The 24,000-nt window shown below is 28.0% G+C and overlaps 1 protein-coding gene across 8 annotated transcripts in view; it reads left to right on the top strand.

Moving 5' to 3' along the window:
- The window catches only part of LOC124955021 (ADAMTS-like protein 4), a 76,156-nt gene that overhangs the window by 48,476 nt on the left and 3,680 nt on the right, over window positions 1-24,000 (top strand). For 5 of the 8 annotated variants that reach the window (XM_047508822.1, XM_047508821.1, XM_047508819.1 and 2 more), the window contains 12 exons: window positions 9,986-10,061; window positions 12,299-12,450; window positions 16,541-16,646; window positions 18,549-18,651; window positions 18,879-19,051; window positions 19,633-19,837; window positions 20,502-20,668; window positions 20,768-20,981; window positions 21,232-21,310; window positions 21,436-21,638; window positions 23,257-23,389; window positions 23,494-23,791. In XM_047508822.1, the coding sequence (XP_047364778.1) occupies window positions 9,986-10,061; window positions 12,299-12,450; window positions 16,541-16,646; window positions 18,549-18,651; window positions 18,879-19,051; window positions 19,633-19,837; window positions 20,502-20,668; window positions 20,768-20,981; window positions 21,232-21,310; window positions 21,436-21,638; window positions 23,257-23,389; window positions 23,494-23,791 (1,909 nt within the window). Of the gene's footprint in view, window positions 1-7,938; window positions 8,227-9,985; window positions 10,078-12,298; window positions 12,451-16,540; window positions 16,647-18,548; window positions 18,652-18,878; window positions 19,052-19,632; window positions 19,838-20,501; window positions 20,669-20,767; window positions 20,982-21,231; window positions 21,311-21,435; window positions 21,639-23,256; window positions 23,390-23,493; window positions 23,792-24,000 lie in introns of those variants that run through there. The other 3 variants (XM_047508825.1, XM_047508827.1, XM_047508826.1) reach the window with 3 other exon arrangements.

The raw sequence follows: 24,000 nt of genomic DNA, 5'->3' as shown, positions 1-24,000 counted from the left end.
TACGTATGTATATAGGTAAACATACATATATACATGTTGCTGATAATGACAGCATTGTAGATTAATGGTTTCTTCTTTTTTCTTTCTTTTTTTCTTCTTCTTTTTTTTTTTTTTTTTACACTATAATAGCATTCCAAATGGTCTATGCATAAAGTCATTTAAAACTTATCATTTAAACAAGAGAACTATCATACTTTGTTCACCTCTTCTATTCTCTGACAATCTAAGCGTGATCTAAGAACGCAAATATGCTTTCTGATGATAATGACCAAGTAAATTGAGCACATGTGTGAACTAATGATGCAAACGGTTTAATAAAACACATACATATATATATATATATATATATATATATATATATAGACAGGTGTTTAAAAAAAAAAAAAAAAAAGAAAAAAAAAAAGAAAAATAATTCATATTCTTTCGAGTACAATGTACAATCCATTTAATATTGTTATGTGTCTTTCTATGCTCGCTTTTCAGTAATCGATTATCGATAAAACGATTTTTCTCTTTCATCCTCTCTTTTATCATTGAACATTAAGATCTTTCGAATGCAAAAGGAAAATGACCGAAGATATTCGAACAATAGATTCAAGGACTCACATCAAACCATCTATCCATAATAAAACCATATTAAAGCCATATATATATATATATATATATATATATATATAAACGTTGGTTTTTTTTCTACCAACTTGCATCTGTTTAAATTCACGTTTCGTCATGGCTTGCGAACGATTTTGAAGCGCGATGATAAAAATTCACGTACCTATGTATATAGAATCGTTTGAAAAGAGAAAAGGAAAAAAAAGAAAGAAAAAAAGATATATATATGTATATATATATATATATATATTCTCTTTCTTTGTGTTACAAGGGTAACCTTTTGAAAATTAGTCGGCTCCACTCGACATGGAAATCGCATAATGCGTTAGCACTCGTCTCTCTTTCTTTCTTTCAGGATTATGAAAAAAACCTACTTATATTCTTTCTCTCCTTTTTTTCTCCCCTCTCTTTTTCTCTTTCTCTTTGAATAGTATAAAGGAAGGTCCATTTAGTATTATGTAATATTATACTTTAAAGGTATTATTAGAATGTTCGTTAAATTATTATTAATAATATTTATATTTTATTAATTTATTAATATTTAATAATATTTAATTAATAAATTATTGTTTTTAATAATATTATTATTAATAAATTATTTAATAATATTTTCTTTTTACGAAACAATACTATATTATTATATCGCATTAGTATTTTTAAAGTAATTTAATAATTTTATTGTAAAAAAAAAAAAGAAAATAATAATAATAATAATAATAATAATAATAATAATAATAATAATAGTAATAATAAAAGAAAAGAATTTTAGCGTAGAAAATATGCCAGAAAAGTTTATTGTTGAGGAATTAAAAAATAGAAAAAAAAAAGGAAAGAAGAAGAGAAATACAAGAAGGTTTTATCGTAAAAAAAAATATGCACGAAAAAAAAAAAAGAAAAAAGAAGAAAAAAGAAAATTTTATTATATTCAACGGTTTGCGAAAATGAGAAAGAAGATCATTAAGCTCGTAACTCTCTCTCGGAGTTATTCGAGTAAGTACTTGCACCGAATTAATTAGACTTTTCTAACCGCCGTCTGTCGAAGGTGTTTCTTGACCTAGTTTTTTTTCCCCCCTCTCTTTCTTTCTATTCTTTCTTTATTTTTTTTTTCTTTTTTTTTTTTTTTTTTTTTTTTTTTTTTTTTTTTTGTTTGTTTCCGAACGTTAGATCCGAGGTACGTATTTATTGTATGTATTTCAAGGTAGTTCAATGTAGTTCCCATGAGACAGAACAAAATGGTCTTCCAGACCACCTGCATTTTGAGATCGTCCGAAGAATCTACGACAGGTCTTTAAATTTTATCTATCCTATACGTTTCTCTTTCAACGATCAATATCTCACATCTTTGCCAGATTCGTGGCCTACTTTCATTATTTAAACGATACATTCTCAAGTTTTCATTTTATATTATCTTTTAATATCTTTTTCTCATTTTTTTTTTTTTTTTTTTTTTTTTTTTTTCTTACAAGTTAAAGTTAATTTCGAATAAAAAAATAAAGAAGAGAGAAAAAATGAAATAATAATGCAAATAAATGAATAATCATCTTTGCGAAAATTCATCAGTCAGACTTTATTCGTCGTTTTTCATTTCATAATGATTTCTAATTTTTTTATTATATTATGGATAGATATATTGAATAAAAAGTAATTTGTGTGTGTGTGTGTGTGTAAGATATTGCGTTTTTAAATGGAAAAATTTTTCATCAAAATCGATGGAAAACCAGACTACGTCCATCTTCCCTCTCCAAATCGAACGAAATATCACACTAGAGGGAATTGTTCGACCTTTAAATGTCGCTTTGATTTTAGCTTTCAAAGGCCATAGACATCGATTTATTCTGTCCATCCGATTACTATTTCATTCGTTGCGTTATACGAAGAGTGGATATTAACGATGATCCATTAAAATTTATTTTATAAAAATATAAATATATATATATAAATTTATATTTATATATATATATATATATATATTTAAATATTTATATAATATTCAAATAATATCATAAATATATATTATATATTATATTTTATGTATATATATAATCAGTATAATTTGAATATCATATGTGTATAAATAATGCTAATGAATAAACATAGAAAAAAAAAAGAATAATATTTATATTTATGACATTTATGATATATAAAAATTGTACGGTGAAAAATTTTCGTATTACTTTCTAACAAAAATTTGAACATATATAGATAATGTCTAAAGTGATAAACGTTTAAAAAACAAAAAAATAAAAAAAAAAAAAAAGAGAGAATAGTTAAAAGAGATATTACATGAAATATGATTGTTTAACTTCGAATGTTAACCTCATACTAAAGCTTACAATTTGTAAACGCGTTTTACCGTTACGATACAAGAGGCAAAAAGAAAAGAACAAAGAGGGTGAGAAATAAAAGAGGGAGAGTTTACGAGGACGACAACGAAGTACGGTCCACTATAGCGACAGTCAGAGTCTATGAGAGTGTACAGTTATCGGAAACCGACGGTGACGGCCTTCTGGTGTAACAACAACGCCGCAAAACACACGATCGCGAGCCCCTCGAACGCACCTGTGTGCCATATCGATACGCGTCCGCATGTCTTACGCCATTATATACGATGGTATGGACTCAACCAGACGTTCTTTTCTCTTTAAATATCAATGGTCAAAGATCGATATTTCGAAAAGATCAAAACTTAGATCTTAATCAATTTTATCATAATTTTATCGTATTTATAAATTTATTTTGTTTCTATTTATTCGTTATTTATTATATTTATCTATACTGATTATTATTTGCAAATAGACAGATGTTCTTTTATATTTAAATATTTATTATTCGAAGATCGATATTTCGAATAATTTGAAATTTAGATCTTGATAAACTTCGTCATAATTTTATCGTATTTATGTATTTATTTATTTTTATTTATTCGTTATTTATTATTATTTGCAAACGGGCAGACATTCTTTTCTCTTTTATATATCTTATGGATAAAGATAGATATTTCGAATAAATCGAAATTTAGATCTTAATTAATTTTATCGTATTTATATATTCATTTATTCATTATTTATTATATTTATTTATATTGATTATTATATGTAAACAGACAAACATTCTTTTCTCTTTAAATATCAATATTCAAAGCTCGATATATCAAATATATCAAAGTTTAGATCTTAATCAATTTTATCATACTTATATATATTTATTAATTATCATTTATTCATCATTTATCATATTTATCTATATTGATTATTATTTACGAACGAGCATGGATTAAGAAAAAATAAACAATAAAATCTAATTTCTCAGGATAAAATATATACTTATTATATTTTGTCAATAAAATAACATTTTCTATATAACAAATAAAGAAATAATAATTCTAACATTTATATAAATATGAAGAAATTAACGTAACACACACACACACACACACACACACACACGTATATATTTTATATTATAACATAGAGTATCGATTTTATAAGTGCTTTAAACAAGTAAGTACCTATAAATCGTTCAATAATTGCTTTCAAATATCGGTTCAGAATACTCAAATGATAGATATCTAATAATTTATTAGATATTCGAACCGGCTACCCGGTATACGCAAGAACACTCGTTACGTCGGCACGTTGTTTATGCTCTCGCAAGGAACTTTATGTAGGTAGAAGGAAAGAGTGAGAATGAAAGAGAGAGTGAACGAGTGAGCGAGTGAGTGAGTGAGTGAGTGAGTGAGTGAGTGAATAAGAAAAAGAGGGTGAGAAAGAGAAAGAAAGAAAGTTAAAAGAGAGAGAGAGAAAGAGGGAGAGAGAGAAAGAGAGTGAGTGAGGTGCTCCGATATCATTAGAGAGGCCATTCGAGACTCACGCCCCATTGTCCGAGGGCGACTTCTTGCTCTTACTTTTCTCTCCTTCAGATCCGTACCGTCTCGAGACAATGCCCCTTGTACCTGTATCGTGCATCATGTTTCACGGTCGTGAATCCCTTTTTGCTCCGGATGCGCGTACGCGTATCCGCTCTCGGTCAATTTGGTCCAGCCGGTGGCGACGAAAATTTACAACAAGGACCACCGTGACGATGTATTCGACGACGACTCATACTCTTCTATTCATCTTTCTACCTCTCCCTCTCCCTCTCCCTCTTCCCATATCTTCCATCCCCATTTTTTTCAGTCCTTACATCTCCTCAACCCCTTTATCTCTTTCATAGGCCTCATTTTGTTCTATCTTTTATATTACCTTTAAATCTCTTTAACGTTCATACTTTTTTACTTCTACATATTCATTGTCTTTTCTTTACGTTCAATGAATTGCTTCGGATGATATCCTTTCGATCATTTTCTCAAAGGAAGATTAAAAATGTAAAAAAAAACTCGACCCTTTATACGTTTAGAAAAGATCTTTCATTGATCCGATTTAAACGAAATAAATCGATGAAGATTGTAACGAATTGATTTAATTGTATGAGAACACGTTCGTTCTAAATTAAAACGATCGACGATGACGCTTTTAGAAATTTCCTTTTTTTTCTTTTTTTTTTTTTTTTTTTTTTTTTTATTATTATTTTTTTTATTTTTTTTTTTTTCCCCTAACGAAAGCACTCGATCGATGATTAATTTTGTTATATTAAAATTTTTGTAATTTAAAGTGACGAAAGCGCTCGATAGATGGTTAAACTTTTTATATTTAAAATAAATTTTGTTTGATAATCAAATTTTAATGGCGTCGAATGATGAAAATTTTTATTGAACAATAATTGACGTATAATGCATATAAAATAACTTTATTAATTTTCTTTAACCTTTTGTTTCGTGTAGTTATTCAATTTGGCAAATGTGCTCCTTGAATGTTAGTTTATAAAAAAACTCTTGTAAATGATATTAATCGGTTAAGTTTTATAGCAATGTATCATTTTCTGTTTTATTTTAAAAAACAATAAAACGATGAAGAAATTCAATTAAAAGTTTTTGCTATTATAGGTAAACCTCTTATAACAGGAAGAATGTCTACCATTTTATATATTGAGAGAGTATTATAAGAGAACAAAATATTATTATTTAATGAATACCAAAATTTAATATTTATATATGTATATATATATATATATATATATATATATAGATATGTAAAAAAAAAAATTGACATTTCGTTTGAAAAAAAAAAGACTCACGTTCCAAAGATTTGTTATATTTTGTTAAATTCTCTCTCCCATGAGATAATGAAAGAAAATATAAATCAGAGTTCTATTATTAATACTTTTTACAAACGTTTTATTCCCCAAAATAACAATATAAATAGAATGATGTATGATAATAGTGATATTAAAAATTCGAAAGAAAGATCTATAAGAAATTTTGAATTTCATCTTTACTATTGTATGATATAAATTGATCTTGCGTATTCTACCAAAATTTTGATTATTGAAAATCTGATTTCAATAAATCTAATCTAAATTTTTGATTCTATCGAAAGCATTTTTCTAAAATTATCGCATTATACGAGTGTTCTCACAAATGTCGGGCTTTGTTATACTTAAAAATATATTCGTAAAATGCGTGTTATCTTTATCTTTCTTTTGTTTGAAAAATTAATATGAGAAAGAGATTAGATTTGAAAATTTTCCTTATTATTTAAAATAAGATGAAATTCATAAAAAAATTACTATATACATCGAAGTAGTTAAAACGAATAAATGGATAACACTATACATTTCATATCGTGTTTTTCATCTCCTTAGGGTGAAATTTCGCCAATCAACTCATTTAAAAAATGAAATTAACACGCGGAATACTCCATACGAATTCTGCACGAATGTACGTATCAATTTACAACTCATTCGTAAATATTTGCAAGTAAGAGATATTTATCGTTCCATTTGTTTTTTTTTCTTTTTTTTTTGTTTTCTTTTTACATTAAAACTTTACCAATATTAAGAACCAGTAGGTACTCTTGATTAGAGTAAGAAATTAAAAGATAAAAAAAGAAAAAAAAAGAAAAAAAAAGAAAGAAAGAAAAAAATCAAAAAAATTAATTACAATTTAGAGAATAATAAATGTCCGTCAATGATACTCTCATCCATTCACAACGCGTTAATTGACTTAATCGTTGAAAGCTTTCAAGCAAACGCGGAAGTAGAGTGACGTAAAAGATAGTTCGTCATCTTAACGATCGATAGATTCTATCTTGGTTCCCTCGTAAATCCTAAACGACTTAGCTATCGTACGTAAGTGAGTAACTGAGTAAGTACGTAAGTACGTAGTGCAGTGCTTCTCGCGCGAACGTATTCCGTGTGCCTTCCGAGCAGGCTCCTAGACAATGCCGCTCTTGTATTCAATGGCGTAGGAACATTAAAAACGTTCACGGGCAAGAAATTTCAATGCTACTCGAAGCATTAAAATTCAGTTAGATTGTACCGCTTGAACGAAAGTAGAACGATCGGTGAGGAAAGAGAAGAACCGGCTTGTGTGTCATACGTGAAAAAAAGGAGGAGGGGGGAGTTGGAGGGGGTAGAGGGAAGGGAGACATTGATATGAAAGAATTTTTAATATCGTACGAAGAATCAAAGAGGAAGAAAGAGAGAAAGAGAGACAGAAAAAGAGAAAGAGAAAGAGAGAGAGAGAGAGAGAGAGAGAGAGAGAGAGAGATTCTTCTTTCTGAGGATATTAAATAATAAAGAAGGTAAAAAAAATTCTTTTTCCTGTTTCCTTTCCTTCCCCTTTTTTTTTTTCTTTCTTTTTTCTTTTTTACCCCCTTTTTCATCCTTTTCTTTTCTCCTTTCCTCCAAACTCCCCTTAACATCTTCGATTTTAACCAACGAACAAGCTCGACGACTTTGAAACAAGATTCTACACGCGAGTTCTCTCGAGCGTGACCCCGAATGGCAAAACGAAGAAAGAAAATCAAAAACTCGCCGATCTTACCGCGTTTTCTCTTGCAAAGCGGTCTCTCTCTCTCTCTCTCTCTCTCTCTCTTTTTTCTTTCTCTCTCTCGTACGCGTGCGATGCTTCGTCGCTTCTCTCGCACGTACCGAGACGTCCCACTCTTACGCATCATTTACGAACGCATCGCGTGGAAAGCCGAGATGGCGAGCAAGTTTTCTGATTTTAAGCGAATACCAGTGGCTACTCTCAATCTACTATATTTTTCTCTATGCACTAACTGCTCTATTCCCGTCGTCTTTCTTTCTCTTTCTCTCTCTCCCTCTCTTTCTCTCTCTCTCACTTTTAAATACGAACACACTCCGGGCCAAGCGTAATGATTAATTAAGCTTTCCAAGAAAACGCTACAAGTGAAACTTTATTAGCGCTTAGTGGCACAGTTTACTCGAACGACGAACGTCACTGTGCTCCTCCTTCCTTCTTCTTTTTCTTTTTCTTCTTCTTCTTTTTCTTGTCCTTTTTCTCCTGTTTTCTTCTTCTTCTTCATCTTCTTCGTCTTCTTCGCCCTCTTCTTGTTCTTTTTCTTCTTTTCTTCTCCCTTCTTCTTCTTCTTCTTCTTCTACATACGAGGCTTTACGCTATTAACGATTACCGTAGCGAAATGGAGTGGCGCCTACCGATCCAGTAGCTTCTCGGATAGCGAATCGAGACGGCCTCTCGTTCAAGATTAAAAGGTAATCTCAGCATCCTTCGATTTTCATCATGATTCCTCATCGTGAAAGAACGACTACTTCCGATCGGTTACTTACTTACCAAACGATTCATAATGATCAGCGTTCTTATGATTGTAGAAAAAAAAAAAAATTTTTATTAGTAGGTGCATACATCTGCGCAACTAATGCAATATTTACAAGTCGTTCAAAAGTACCATATAGGGAAATTCTATACGATAAATTGACCGTGGTTATGAATCTTCTTTTATGAACGAACATTTAATACGGGAAAAATTTCATTTTCGAAATTATTATAGTTATATAGTCCACATTTAATTTCTAGAGAAAAACAAATTCAGTCGAAGATATTAATAGTTCTCTAAAATATTGATACAATCGAGAAATATTACGAGAAACTTTTTATAATTGCAATGAAATAAAAATTTTATCTTACATTCTGTGAATGATTAAAATCATCCATCTCGGTATTTATTGTATATATATATATATATATATATATATAGAGAGAGAGAGAGAGAGAGAGAGAGAGAGAGAAAATATTACATATTATAAATATTAGATAAAAAATATAAAAAAGAAAAAGAAAAAGCACGCTTATAAAATTAATTATTATTACGTCAGAAATAAAAAAAAATTGCAGAAAATAAGATATACTAAAAACGAGTTCTGTTAAATCATTAAAATAATACGTCAAACAAATTATCTTGACCCTTTTAGTAAATCTAGTGTTAATGTTCTAGATTGATGTAGCCATTTCTAGAGCTAATATCTCCCAAGTGGAAAATTATTATTAAAAATAAACCACTTTTATACCAAGTTGTTCAAAGTAACATCAGGGAAATTCTACGCTTGGCGTGCCCATCTGGAAAAGGTTAAAACCGCGTTCTTGAGATTTCTAGTTTAACGAAGCGAGATGGGTGGGAGATAAGAGAGATAAGAGGATCACTGCCACCGACAAACGCACTCAACGATTCGCAGACTCGTAGAACTCAACCATTTCTGCGGCACGTTCTATCTAATATTCCTCAACACGAAAGATACACGTGTGGTAATTGCCGAAGAAACGCGAATCGTTTATGGTTTTATCTTCGTCATAGTACATGCTATGATGCTTGCTTCGCGATCATTTATGATATTATTTTAACATGTTGAGTATACTTTATGAGAAAAACTAACATTTAATTTTGTTGACTATAATTAAAGTCTTTTTAAAATTTATTCTTTTTTTCTTTATTTAATATAAAACTTATTTAAAATAAAAATACATATATATATATATATATAATATATAATAATAATATATAATAATAAATAAATATATATATATGTGTACTAAAATATAAATCAATATAATATAATTCAATATAATGTAAATATGACAGTAAAATAAAAAAATAAAAATATTATGAAAATTAACGTTATTATTAAATAAGTATATCTTATATATAAATGATTGACCAGACAACGCGTTAACAATAGAACTATTGATCTATTTAAACCATATTTATCAATTTGATAAAATAAAAGAACACTTCGTTCGTTGTTATTTTTAACTTATTTAATTTTACAATAATAAATAAAGAAAAAGAAAAACTCGTCATTTTCGATAAATTTGATAGTTCTAATGTTGAAGATAACGATTAACATGTTAATAGTTGTCACATCATATAATATATACATAACTATATATATCTAACAATATGATCAACAAAATCAATATACTTTTCGAAAATTCCAGTTGGATCATTTTTTATTTCAGATCGATACTGATTTTCATCGCACTCATGCTCGTCAACGTATCATCTTCATATATACCAGAAAAGTATCCGATCGAAGTAAGTTTTCACACAGGTGAATAATTTTTCTTGATTAATATTATAATTAATTTATTTGTATTAAATAAATTAGAGATTTTTCCTTTTTTTTTTTGTAAATAGTATAACGTAAATATTTGCAACGTTTAAATCAAAAAATGATATATTCCGACTTTTTGTAGTTCGTTCAAGATTGCGATAACTTTAATCATGATTACGTTATTCCATAAATACGATATCTTCTCCTTGGCATTCCATCTTTCGTTGAATATTAATTTAATCCAGTTATGTGAATTAATACGAAAATTACGTCGACGTTATTCTTGGGTGGTACGAGAAGAATGATTAATTGACACCGAGCAGATTCCTAAATTACGAACGGGCAAAAGCCGAGCTCGTTTGCAAGGACGTTTCTTAAAACGGTAAGCGAGGGTAAATTGCAAAACGCAAATACGTGATATCGCGTCCGGCGTTATCATATCGTATTTCACCGGAATATCGCCAAACGTGCCCTCGAAATGAAACGGTTCTAGTAATCCGTTTGATTAAAGTTACACAAAAACAAAACTGTATAAACGATCTTTCCACGAAGAGAACATAGTACGTAGATATTTCCGTACAGAAAGAACATAATTACAAGGTATCTTATGACATAAGATAACTGTCAATGTCAAATTACATATAATAAATTACATACAGTATCTAACGTTTCAAAATATTGTCGCCTGGTAAAGTTTTTCTATTTTCTAAATTTTTTTAAATTAAAAATAATTGGATAATATATATATATATATATATATATATATATGACGTTAAGTAATATTTGAAATAGAATAGACAATATGGTGTGTGTACAAATTAATTGTTGATTTTACAAAAATCATTTTTATGCTCTTTAATTATACTATCGTTTTATAAATTTGATATAACTGACAATAGATGAAACGTATAAGTAATATTAAATAATATTTGAAATAGATACAATAAAATTTCTTAAATTTAATCGTTGAATTTACAAAAATCTTTTTTATATTATTTATTTTTTATATTATATTATTTATACTTTTACAAATTTGAAATAACTTACAATAAATTAATAATAATTGAAAATATTATTTGTAACAATAAATAACATTTGAAATAGACAGACAATATAGCTTTTGTAGAATTTTTAATTTTACAAAAATCTCTTTTACTCAATTTACTATAGTTTCACAAATTTGAAATAAATGACAATAGATTAATAATAATCATTGTTAATTATAAGTAATATTATTTTATTTTTAAAGAAAAAAAAAAAAAACCCCCCATAAAATTGTCTATGTTGAAGCTTTAATCTTATAGAAATCCTTTTTTATTTATGTCAATAATTTATTTATAACCGACAATGAATTAATAATAATTGTACATTATATGTAATATTACATAGGTGCTTTGAAAATAGAAAACCATACAAGAGTATTAGAAATTTTATTCATATCTTTATATTGATTTTATTTAAATTTAATTCTTACGATATATTACTTCAATTACAACGTTAAGATTCGCACACTCGGCATACTCATTAAAAAAAAAAAAAAAAAATCCTTTAAAATCGCTAATATATATATGATATGTAAAGACATAACGTAAAGAAATGACAGAAAAGTTGATTTAATTACAACGATCATACTCACACGGTCAACATATAAAGAAAGATCGTTCAAAGTCTCGAATACACGTATATATATATATATATATATATATATATATATATATAACGTAAATAATTAATTATAAGTAATATACATAGATTGAGTTTCGTTCGATAAATCGATAGAAATAAACATGCCACCTGATGTTCGATCGTACGTATGTACGTTCCAATATGCATTATACACTTCGATCCCTAATATCTGCATTAATTATACAAACAAGTGACTCCGATATGTCTGTTTGATATTCGAAATGCGATTACTATGAAATTGGTAGTATCGTTTTTCTCACGTCGATTTAATTATTATCACCGAGAAACGAACTCGTTTCCTTTTTTTGCTTTCTTCTTCTTCTTCTTCTTCTTCTTCTTCTTCTTCTTCTTCTTCTTCTTCTCCTTGCCACTATTCCTTCTCTCTCCTCTTCACCTCACTTCACCCTTTACCTTACGCGCGTTCACGCATTGACTGGATTTAACGCTTTGCGTGTTGCCAATAAACTCCAAGTTGACCAAGTAAAATGCCGAGTTTCATCCTTTCCTCTGATTATTCTCGTTTATCTTCCAGGTTTATCATATGCTACAGGAGAGAACTCAATTTGGAATTGGTCGGGAGAATCGTGTGAGAGGTACTTGGGGTACCTGGAGCAGCTGGAGCGAATGCTCAAGAACCTGTGGCACGGGTATCCAATCTCAATCACGAGAATGCGTTCCTCTTCGGTAAGAGAGATTATCGAGAACGGCTCGACTTGCTTTTCAAATAATTAAATATGCTTATATGAGACAGAGAGAAAGAGAGAGAGAGAGAGAGAGAGAGAGAGAATTATTGGAAAATATTTCTTTGACAATTTTTTATATTTTTAATAATTTTTTTGTTTTCAAATTTTTCAATTAATCATCGTAATCATTTCTGACCAATATCATGTTTAGAAAGAAAAAAAATCTATTGAACAATATTTCTCTGATAATTTTTTGTGTTTTTAACAATGTTTTTGTTTTCAAATTTTTCAATTAATCATCATAATAATTTCTGACCAATATCATGTTTAGAAAGAAAAAGATCTATTGAACGATATTTCTCTGATAATTTTTTGTGTTTTTAACAATTTTTTTGTTTTCAAATTTTTCAATTAATCATCGTAATAATTTCTGACCAATATCATGTTTAGAAAGAAAAAAAATCTATTGAATAATATTTCTTTGCCAATTTTTTGTGTTTTTGACTATTTCTTTTTTTTCAATTCATTTTTAATAAATATCATGTTTAATAAGAAAGAACACTATTAAACAATATTGATTAGATTATTGTGTTTTTGATTATTTCTTTTTTTTTTTTTTTTTTTATTTTTTTTCGGTTATTTCTTTTTTAATTATTTTCTTTTTTTGACTATTTCTTTTTTCGGTTTGTTTTTCGATCAATTAAATATAGTTTTTATTAAAATAAGAGAAAGAATTATTGAACGATATTGATTAGACAATTTTTTGTGTTTTTGATTATTCTTTTTCGATTCGTTTTTCGGCCGATTAAATATTGTTTTTATTAAAATAAAAAAGGAATTATTGAATGATATTGATTAGACAAGTTTTTGTTTTCGACTACTTCTTTTTGTCAATTTGTTGTTTGATTAATTATATATCATTTTTAATAAGAAAGAAAACTATTGAACAATATTGATTAGACAATTTTTTGTGTTTTTGACTATTTCTTTGTCTCTGATTCAATTTTCGATTGATTAAATATCATGTTTAATATGAAAAAAAAACTATTGAACAATATCAATTAAATTATTGTATTTTTGATTATTTCTTTTTTTTTTTCGATTCATTTTTCGACTAATTAAATATCATTTTTATTCGTCAGACAACTTATTGTGTTTTTGATTATCTTTGTTCTTTTTCGATTCGTTTTTCAATTAATTCATTATCATGTTTATTAGAATAAGAAAAAAAATTATTGAACGACATTTATTAAACAATTTTTTTTGTCTTTTCAATTATTTGTTTCCATTCACTTTTTTTCAATTGATTAGATATCATATTTATGAGAAAGAAGGAGAATTATTAAAAAATATTTATTAAATAATATATTGTCGCTTTTTTGCTTCATTTGATCCTTTTCAATTACGTTATTCTTTTTCAACCCTTTTGGTGCTATATATTTATATACGGATTTTGAAACAATGTTCACGCATATGCTATGAACTCATATCAGCGATATTGTTGTTGGTCTTGTTCCTAGAAATAAAAACAATACCAGTAACAATACAACAACAATTGTTTTTTCTAACTTACACTTAATAAACATTTATTTTATCAGTATTTTTTTTCTAACGAATTCTCTTCTCTCGTGGTGTAATTAAAAAAAAAAAATTATCGTTATTCCTTTGAGGTCAGTTATTGATAACATCCTAAACTAAAAACAAATAATAACAAGAAAAGTAGGATGAAAAAACAAAGTTTGATAATACTGCAATATACATTATGTTTATAACAATTTTAATCTTACTTTCTTTTTTTATTTATTGATGATAGAATACGCGTTAAGAAATATTATAATCTTTTTCGTAACAAAATTTGTCGAAAACTGTAACGATTTCGAATAAAATGTAAAAATGAAAAAAAGAAAAAAGTGACGATTAAAGGAGCGTTTTTTTTTTTTTTTTTTTTATCACGTTGGATTAAAAACAAGAGAGAAAAGAAAAAGAAAACAACATTTCACTCGTAGAAAAAAAAAAAAAAATAATCTCTACGTATTGACGAAATTGTAGAATATTTGAAATTTCCGGGTTCAGGATTATTCTCCTTCTAAATCCTTGAACATTATCCAACAAGTTCTTAAGAGACTTAGAAATCGTGAATGATCTTGAAGAGCACCTTGTCTTTAGCTTTCCCTCCTTTTTACGGTATTCGAACAAGTTGAAACGATTACCTCCATAGATTACCTACAGCTCTGCCCTGCGAAATCCTCACGATCGATCGATTCGCATAGTACAGCGATTAGATCAGGATAGAATGCAAAGCTTCTAAGATAATGACGCGTTTGCACGGCACCGTTAGCTTTTCGCGCGATCCAATCGTAACCAGCTGTTCGAATGAGAAAACGAATGGATCGTGTCTAAAGCGAAAAGAAAGACTCGCCGATCTTTCCTACGAACATGTTTCTTCCTCGATCGCGATAAGAAATAGGATCGCGTGAACCTCGATCGTTTCATTCTAATCGATTCGAATAAAGAGACGAACACGCGAAGTAAATGGAGGGACACTGTCAACGACTCGATTCGCGTGCAAAACCTAATCTTCTCTATGTTCTAAATAAAATGATAGAGATTTATTTCTAATATTGTTTTTCTTAAACATTACAAATATGTTACGTAAGATGGGAAGATAAATTTCATTGAATTTTTATTATGATATATGGTTAATGATAGGATTAATATTGCTTGATTAGAAATCGTTGATAATTTTTCTTTTCTTTTCTTTTTTTTTTTTTTCTTTTTCTTTTTCTATAGATTCATGACTTAAGATGATGACATAATTTAATTTTAATATTAGAATATAATTACAATTATATTAATATGATTTTATTAGAAGCTCCTGGATATTGTTTAGAATTGTTTAAATATAACTTTTAATAGATTGAAAATTTATGATTTCATACGATTTCAGATAATTTATTGAATTTTAATTAGAATGTAGTTAGAACTATATTAACTATAACTTCATTAGAAACTGTTGACCATTATTTTGAATTGTTTATTTATAACTTTTGATAAGTTTAAAAATTCATGACGTAAAATGGCGATAAAATTTATTAAATTTTAATTGGACTTTAGTTATAATTATATTATTATTGCTTCGTTAGTAACTCTTAGTCATTGTTTAGAATTATCTGCCTATACCTAATTATTGATAGATTACAAATTCGTGACGTAAGATGAAGGTAAAATTTATTAAATTTTAATTGGGATATAGTTATAATTATATTAGTATGGCTTCATTAGAAACTGTTGGCCATTGTTTAGAATTGCATGTCTATAACTTTCGATGAATTAAAAATTCGTAATATAAGATGAAGATAATATTTATTAAGTTTTAATTGGTGTATAGCTATAATCATATCAATATGGCTTCATTAGAAACTCTTGCCCATTATTTAAATTTGCCTGTCTATAATTTTAGATAGATTACAAAGTATTGATATAAGACGAAATCGAAATTCATCGAATTTTAATGAAGTTATGATTATCACACAGTATAATTTAACATCAGTATAAATTGATTAAAAATTGTTGGTCGTTCTTCTGATCCTTTTTTTTCATTTTTTTTTCTTTTTTTTTTTTTTTTTTTTTTTAGAATTACTCGACTCTAACTTCTGATAAAAATGAAATTTTTCAAGTTTCTTTGTTACAAACATTTATTAAAGTTGAATATTAACGAAACGATCATCGAAATTTTACAAAAGACTTCTCACGAGATATTTTCGTTTAATATTTCAAATAAATAAAAAGAACATTGTTTAAATATTATTATAAAAAATTTTATTATAATGAAAAATTAAAAGATTACGAAAGTTAACGAATAAGATTTAATTATAATCAGTTCGATTAAAATTTTTGAAAATAAGATTTAAATGAAAAGGTAACACTGACAACACACAAAGAATATTGATTTCTAATTCGTGGATTATGTTCATTAAAAAAACAAAAAATAAAATAAATAAATAAAAAATACAAAGAAAGATAAAAAAAAAAAAAAAGAATAAAATTAATGTTCATGTTCAAATGTAAATGAATATTCGTAATGATTTCAGAAAAGATTTAAGAAAACGAAGCGTTATCACGGACAATGGCATGACACAAAACAAAAGGCCCATTTGTATCGGCACATACAAGAGATATCATACGTGCAACACACAGGTAAGTTATACGCAGGTAATACATACCTATCATATACATAATGTATTTGATGGAAAGAAAACTTTGAAATCCACGATGAAATTTTTCCTTCCGAGGGGTGCGAAACGAGTCACGAGTCAGGAACAAATCATCGCGATGGCCAATTAAGAGACCGTATGCTCGGCCGTGATTTACGTCGTGCCGTCGACGTTCCTTTAAAATTCATAAGAACGATCACCTTTTTTTCTTCTCTCTCTCTCTCTCTCTCTCTCTCTCTCTTTCTCTCTTTCTCTTTCTCTCTTTCTTTCTCTGTCTTTCTCTTTCTCTCTTTCTCTCTATCTCTTTCTATCTCTCTTTCTTCAAAGGACAAAGACTTTTCCCTTCGATCGGCTTCAACGTTCTTCATAAGAGTAACATTTGTTTTAATAATAAAGTGGACATATTCAAATTTCAAATCAATTTTGAAAATTATTAACAAATTGACCGCCACAATGGTCATTGCCCATGACCATCAATCGTTTTCTCAGTAAGGTCGTAGCTCAATGAAACATGATTTAATATCTAATTAAGTACGAATCGTTCTTTCATTTCTTTTCTTTTTCTTTTTCTTTTTCACTTTTTCGTTTCTTTTTCTTTTTTTTCTTTTACTTTCAATCTTCGTAAAAAAACTTCTTTACAATTTTAATATTTCTCGAAATTATTCTCTTGACCAATTAATTAATTGATTTGAAATATTGTTTAATACAAGATATCATTGTATTACTTAAATGGAATAATTTTTTTTTCTTTCTTTTTTTTTTTCTTTTTTTTTTTTTTAATTTTCTATGAAGATATTGTTTATTATAGTAAAGTTTTAATATAATAATTTTTATAATATTAATTTAATAAAATCTTATCATTCTTAATAATTGTAATGTAATACATGTTAAGATTTTATGTAATATAATTAAATTTTGACAATTATAATATAACATCTAATAATATTGAATAATTAAATTTTAGAAAATATTAAATAAATTTGATGTTGAATTAAATTGTTAATCTTACAAAATTTCTTTTTTTTCTCTTTTGCTGTTTAATCATACTATCTTTTTATGAATTTGAAATAATTCAAAGAGAAGTATTAATAATTACAAATTATTAATAAAATTATTTAATCTTTGAAAAGGACAGCAAAATATATCAAAGTATTAATGTAACATTATTTATTAATATTACTATGTCATTTAATTATACTATCGTTTTATATATTTTGAATAATCAAAAATTATATGTAATATTATGTAACTCTTAAAAAGGATTGATTTTAGAAAAATCTTTTTTCTATTTTTTAATTATACATACAAAATAGAAACAATTGAAAAGAAATTAATAATAATTATAAATTATAAGTAAAATTAAATTAAATTAAAATTAAAAATAAAATTAGAAAATCTGAAATTAGAATTTATATTTATATTTTTATATTTACCGATTTCCTATTTCATAATCTACATTTTATAATTATAAACTTATAACGATCAAAATTCCATTGTGATTTCCAAAATGTATGAATAATTATGTGTCAGTCAACATGTTAAATCAAAATATTAGGAACTTTCTATTAGAATTAACGAAGTTGACCAAAAGTTTTTAAATGGGTCAAAAGTTCTTAAATGAGTCGGAAGTCCCCAATTAATTAAAAACAAAAAAAAATTGATTACTGTTTTACCGAGATTTTTTAAACCTTTTATTTTTTTACATTGTAAAATTACAAATTTAAAAACTTTTTTATAACTTGTAACAAAATTAATCTAAAAAGCGTTGAAAGGTAGTAATTGAGTTGTAAAATTGTTTACCATGGCTCTGCTAGCCCGCCATAAGTAACTTTTGACCTATTCTCGTATATTCGAATTAATCAAATGTTTTCAATAATTTCATTAGGAATGTCCGAACTTTGCCGAGGACTTACGAGCAGAACAGTGCGCTAGATACAATGGAAGAAATTACAAAGGACATATTTACACTTGGATTCCATTTTTGGATGGTAAAAGTTTTACTTCGTATATTTCTCAATAGAAAAAAAAAGAAAAAAAAAAAAAAAAAAGAAAAAAGAAAAGAAAAAAAACCGATTAAATAATATCTTAAATCTCGTCGCAAACGTGACGAAGGAACGTTGGTCGATAAACTTCCGGCTCCTTTTGAAAAAAAAAAAAAAACAAAAAAAGAAAAAGAAAAAGAAAAAAAATTGCAATTATCCTTCTTCCTCCTCAGCGCCGAACTCGTGCGCGCTCAATTGCCGTGCAGTCGGGCAGCGTTTTTACGCAACGCTTGAACCGGCAGTAATGGACGGCACACCCTGCGACGGTCCAAATCTTCGTGGACATAATGCCGGAATTTCAATGGAACGTACGGAACGTTGGCTCTGTGTCGCTGGACAATGCAAGGTAGGCACCTACACTCTATGTATACATCCGTTTAAATAGATACCTCCATTATATGGATATACGTTAAACATACATACGTATGTAGGTGGCTAATATAACGTTAAATAATTTGTATAACACTTATATAAATGGATAACATAATGATTAATAGCATATATAAAATATATAGATAACTGTATGTAATTTGTATAACATATATAAATATGTAATATATAAATACGTAACATAACGATTATTTTATATATACATAAATTAATAAAATACATTAATATGTTGAATATCATATATAACACACACACACATATATATATATATATATATATATATATATATATATATATATATATATACAGTATAATTAAATGTATTATACATACTTATATGTTATATACATTTATATAACATATAAGTATGTTATACATTTAATAAGAATAATAATTCACAAAAATAAACAATATATGAAATTAATCGGATACAGAAATATTCTAACATTTAAAAAAAAAAAGACTTATATACCTATTCGTACACTAAAAAAGAAGTAATACAAATACATTGATAAAATTAATTTTTTTGAACATTAGTCCGTAGGTTGCGACGGTGTGATTGGTTCAGGGGCAACGATGGATGCCTGTGGTGTTTGTGGAGGGCGAGGACAAGGTTGCAGGCTATTCGAAGGTATTTTCATGGAACCAATCCTACCAAAGGGTCATCATTCGATAACGACGATCCCAAAAGGTGCTATGTCTCTGAACATTTCCGAGTTACGTTTCAGCGCAAATTTCTTAGGTAACCTTTGCACTTTTCCTGGTCGTCATTAATTATCTAATTAATGTTAAATTAAATATTTTTAAAGAAAATTCCAATAATCATCTAATTGAAAATAAATCAAAAAACTTATTACGAGTTAGATATATTAATAGATCTATTATATAAAGAAATAGAAATATTATGTGTTGTGTTTTAATTAATTGGATATATCTTAAATACGTTGAAGGCATTTCTGACATATAATCTTTTTAATATAAATAATGTGTATAATTGTTTATGTGTATATTTTGTATAATCTCTTAACATATATAATATATATACTTTTTTTTACAATCTTTTAATATATATAATATATAATACGTTTTTAAATATTTCAAATATATATAATTAAATAAAATATGTATATAATTATCATCATATTATACGTGTATAATTATCATAATTATATGTATAAAATTATATGTATAATGTCATATTTATGCACATTTAAAATGTATTCAATTAATGATAATATACAGGTATGTAAGTTTCAAGGTACTTTAAAAAAAAGAAAAAAAAGAAAAAAAAGAGAAAAAAAAAGAAAACGTTGAATGAAGAATAAATAAAAATTGAAATGTTCTCGTCGAACAAAAGGATAGAATAAAATCGATCGAAAGTTAACCAAGTATCAATCACCTTGCAGCACTCAGGGACAGCAATGGCAGTTACGTTCTAAACGGGCCCTGGTCTTACAGTCCCAGTGGCACTTATAAAGCGGCTGGCACGACATTAACATACCAAAGGGGAGATAGAAACCGCTTGGAGTGCATCTTGGCGACTGGACCGTTAAACGATTCTCTGCAGTTAGAAGTACGTTAAAATCGTTTCGAACGATCCTTCGAATTCAATTTATATATCTATGTATATATACCTATTCACGTACTTGGATCATTTTTTTTTTCTTCATAGATCTTATTTCAAGAATTAAATCCCGGCGTTCTCTACAAATACATGTTACCACTGAAAGATACATTAAACGGAGTAGGAGGAGGAGGTGGAAGAGCAAGAGGAAGAGGTGGAAGAGTAGATGGAGGAGGAGGTGGAGGAGAAGGAAGAGGAGGAAGAGGAGGAGGAGGAGGAGGAGGAGGAGGAGGAAATTTATTACCTCCAATTTTCAATGCAAGTAAGAAAATATGATGCTCTTTAATTAATCATCAATTATAAAATTTTACAGAAGCTTGAGAACCACTGAGATATTCTCTTAATTTCATTTTAATATATCGTATATGATATATCGTACGCGTAGATATATCTAATACATGGGACACGATGAACAGATTCTAATTTCATAGTCAAAGCTCTCTAGGGCTATATACAGAAATTATTTACTCATTAATCAAATGGCTAATACATAATTGCGTGCGTGATTACAGTATCGAGCAATGATCAAAGAGGCAATGAAATTCCCGACGGTGGTTCTCATGGAATCGTTAATACTCCCCCGACGAGAACGTAAGTTTTCTTTATCGAAGACGATTTTACTATTTAATAATCACGAATTAAATATTTTCAATTATAATTTATCTTTGATAATTATTAAAAGAAATAGAAAATTTATTTAATTTATTCTCTTTTAGATCCATTCATAGAACTGATTTTTCTCAGTCGCGAGGATTTATTAATCACGATCGTACAAGACACGCGTCACGAACGGAAGAAATGAAACGTCCACCGACAATAGTAATGGCCGGTGATCAGCCTAATTCAAAAACAAAAAAGAAAAAGCGCAAGAAGTTTGTCTGGAAAGTAGCAACGGCCTGCTCGAAAGAGTGCGGGGGAGGTAATTATTTATTATTATTATTATTATTACTATTATTATTATTATTATTATTATTATTATTATTATTATTGTTATTATTGTTATTATTATCATTTACAAAACGTGTAAGTTCATCCCATTTTTCTTCGCTTTTCTTTCTCTCTTCGTATATTGTTTTTTTTCTCTCTTCTTTTTTTCTTTCTTTCTTGCTTTCTTTCTTTCTTTTTTCTTTTCTTTTTATAACGAAATGTCGTACGATTGCCTGAAGCAATTAAGAAAAATGTGGATAATGAAAGGTCGCCATAGATGCCGCGTTCATTTAACGTTCATCGAGTAAAGCGTGGGAAGCGAATCGAGACGCATTCGTTTCGGTGTAATTGCACATTAGGAGAGAAAGATAGAGATAGAAAGAGAGAGTGAGAGAGAGAGAGAGAGAAAGAGAGAGAGAAACCACCATCAAGTTCGTTTATTCCTCACGAGGTTAATCTCTTCGGAGATAAGCTTTTTTTTTATCCTTCGAACCACTTTTCAATTTATTTTATTTAAATTTAGCAAATTTTGTTAACTTTAAATTAGATATATTTATTATTGTAATAACCATTTTCAATGGTTATGATATTTAAAATCAATACTTAACGTTGTACGTGTATTCTTGAAAAGTTTAGAAGATAAATTAAAATTTAACCGTACCTTAAAGGAAACTTATTAACTCTCATTCTCTCTCTCTCTCTCTCTCTCTCTCTCTCTTTCTTTCTTTCTCGCTCTCTCTCTCTCTCTCGAAATGAAACGAAACGAAAATTCGAACTAAATTTAATTTAATTGCGATATTTCCAGTGAGCGAGATTCTTGATTTGATATCGTCGAATAAATTCCATTTATTTTTTAATTAAGATCATAGGATATTCCTTATATTCTCGTCATTATTAAAACAATTGCAATATGACGAATGAATACTTTTGAAAGTAATTGAATATAAAGAAAAATTGTAATGTTTATTTTTATACTTTTTTATGCGCCTAAAAGTAGACAACACGTGTTAGTTGGTCGATAAGGTCGCTTTCTAACATAATCTATCACTAAGAAATATTCTTCGGTCTCTTTAGTAGGCAATATTTTGTTATATGGAAATGTTTTGTTACATTATTGCACGACAGTGTTGCCTACTATTATCGGCAGAATACGAAGTGTTGCCTATTATCAGGCGTTATTAATAATATTCACATATTAATAATTATAGAAGATTAATGAATAATAATAATATGAATAATTATTATTAATAATAATATACATATTTATTGTTTTATAACGAAGCAATATAATATATAAAATATTTAATCATATCGATTCGGATAACAAATTAATTGATATAGAACTTCTACATGCAAAAGGGGCCAGAACGAATTGCTTAAATTTAGATTGACACGATGAGGGTACCTAAGGAAAAGAAGAAAAAAAATCATTGCCTTTGTAATTTCTCGATCCGGAAATGAAATTGTCTTGTAAAGTGACACTTGAAAGAGGAAACAGAGAGAAAGGAAATGCCGATACTTGTTGCTTCTATTATTATATGTGTTAAAACAAAGATGGACAATTGATCGTAACAAGTAGATAAATAAAGAGAATCTTTCGTATGTTTTAGGCATACAAACGTCAATTTGGACGTGTGTGCGTGAGGATAGCGAAACAATAGCACACGAAAAACGTTGTCGTAATTCGGAAAAACCTGTTACTTCAAAAGTGACGCGATGTAACGAGCAGCCCTGTCCAGCTAGGTAAATTTTGAATCAATGAATATAAAATTGTTTACTTATAAGGAAAAAAAAAAAATTATTCTTTTTATTTTCGTTTTTTTCAAATGTTTATTCTTTCGCGTCAGATGGAGAGCAGATAATTGGAGCGAATGTTCAGTCACCTGTGGCGTTGGCAGACGAACGAGAAAACTCGAATGTGTGCAAGAATTAAATTCGAGATTGACGATGCGTGTTGCGTTAGGTGCTTGCGTTCAACCACCCGATTTAAAGACCGTAGAACTTTGTTCGAAGCCAGCCTGTCCGATTACGAATACACCTGAACTGAGAAATATGGAACCATTGTCAGTATCAATAGCTTCATCATCGACGGCTGAAACTTATTCACAATCTACGCAGAAATGGAATGTTGGAACTTGGAGTCCAGTAAGTAAGAGATGATGAATAATAAGTGATAATGTGTATGATTATAATGATCAATCATATAATACTTTTGTTTTATTTATTATTACTTTATTTTATTATTTATTACTTATATATTAGGTTGGAAACTATGAAACGGGCGTTGAATGAAAATAAATAACTAAACAAAAACGCCCGTTTCATAGTTTCCAACCTAATATTTATTTATTTAT

This window comes from Vespa velutina, chromosome 17 (assembly GCF_912470025.1).
Source record: "Vespa velutina chromosome 17, iVesVel2.1, whole genome shotgun sequence".
Lineage (NCBI taxonomy): Eukaryota > Metazoa > Arthropoda > Insecta > Hymenoptera > Vespidae > Vespa > Vespa velutina.
The sequence above is the reverse complement of the archived record's forward strand: the minus strand, read 5'-3'. Positions and strand labels throughout refer to the sequence as shown.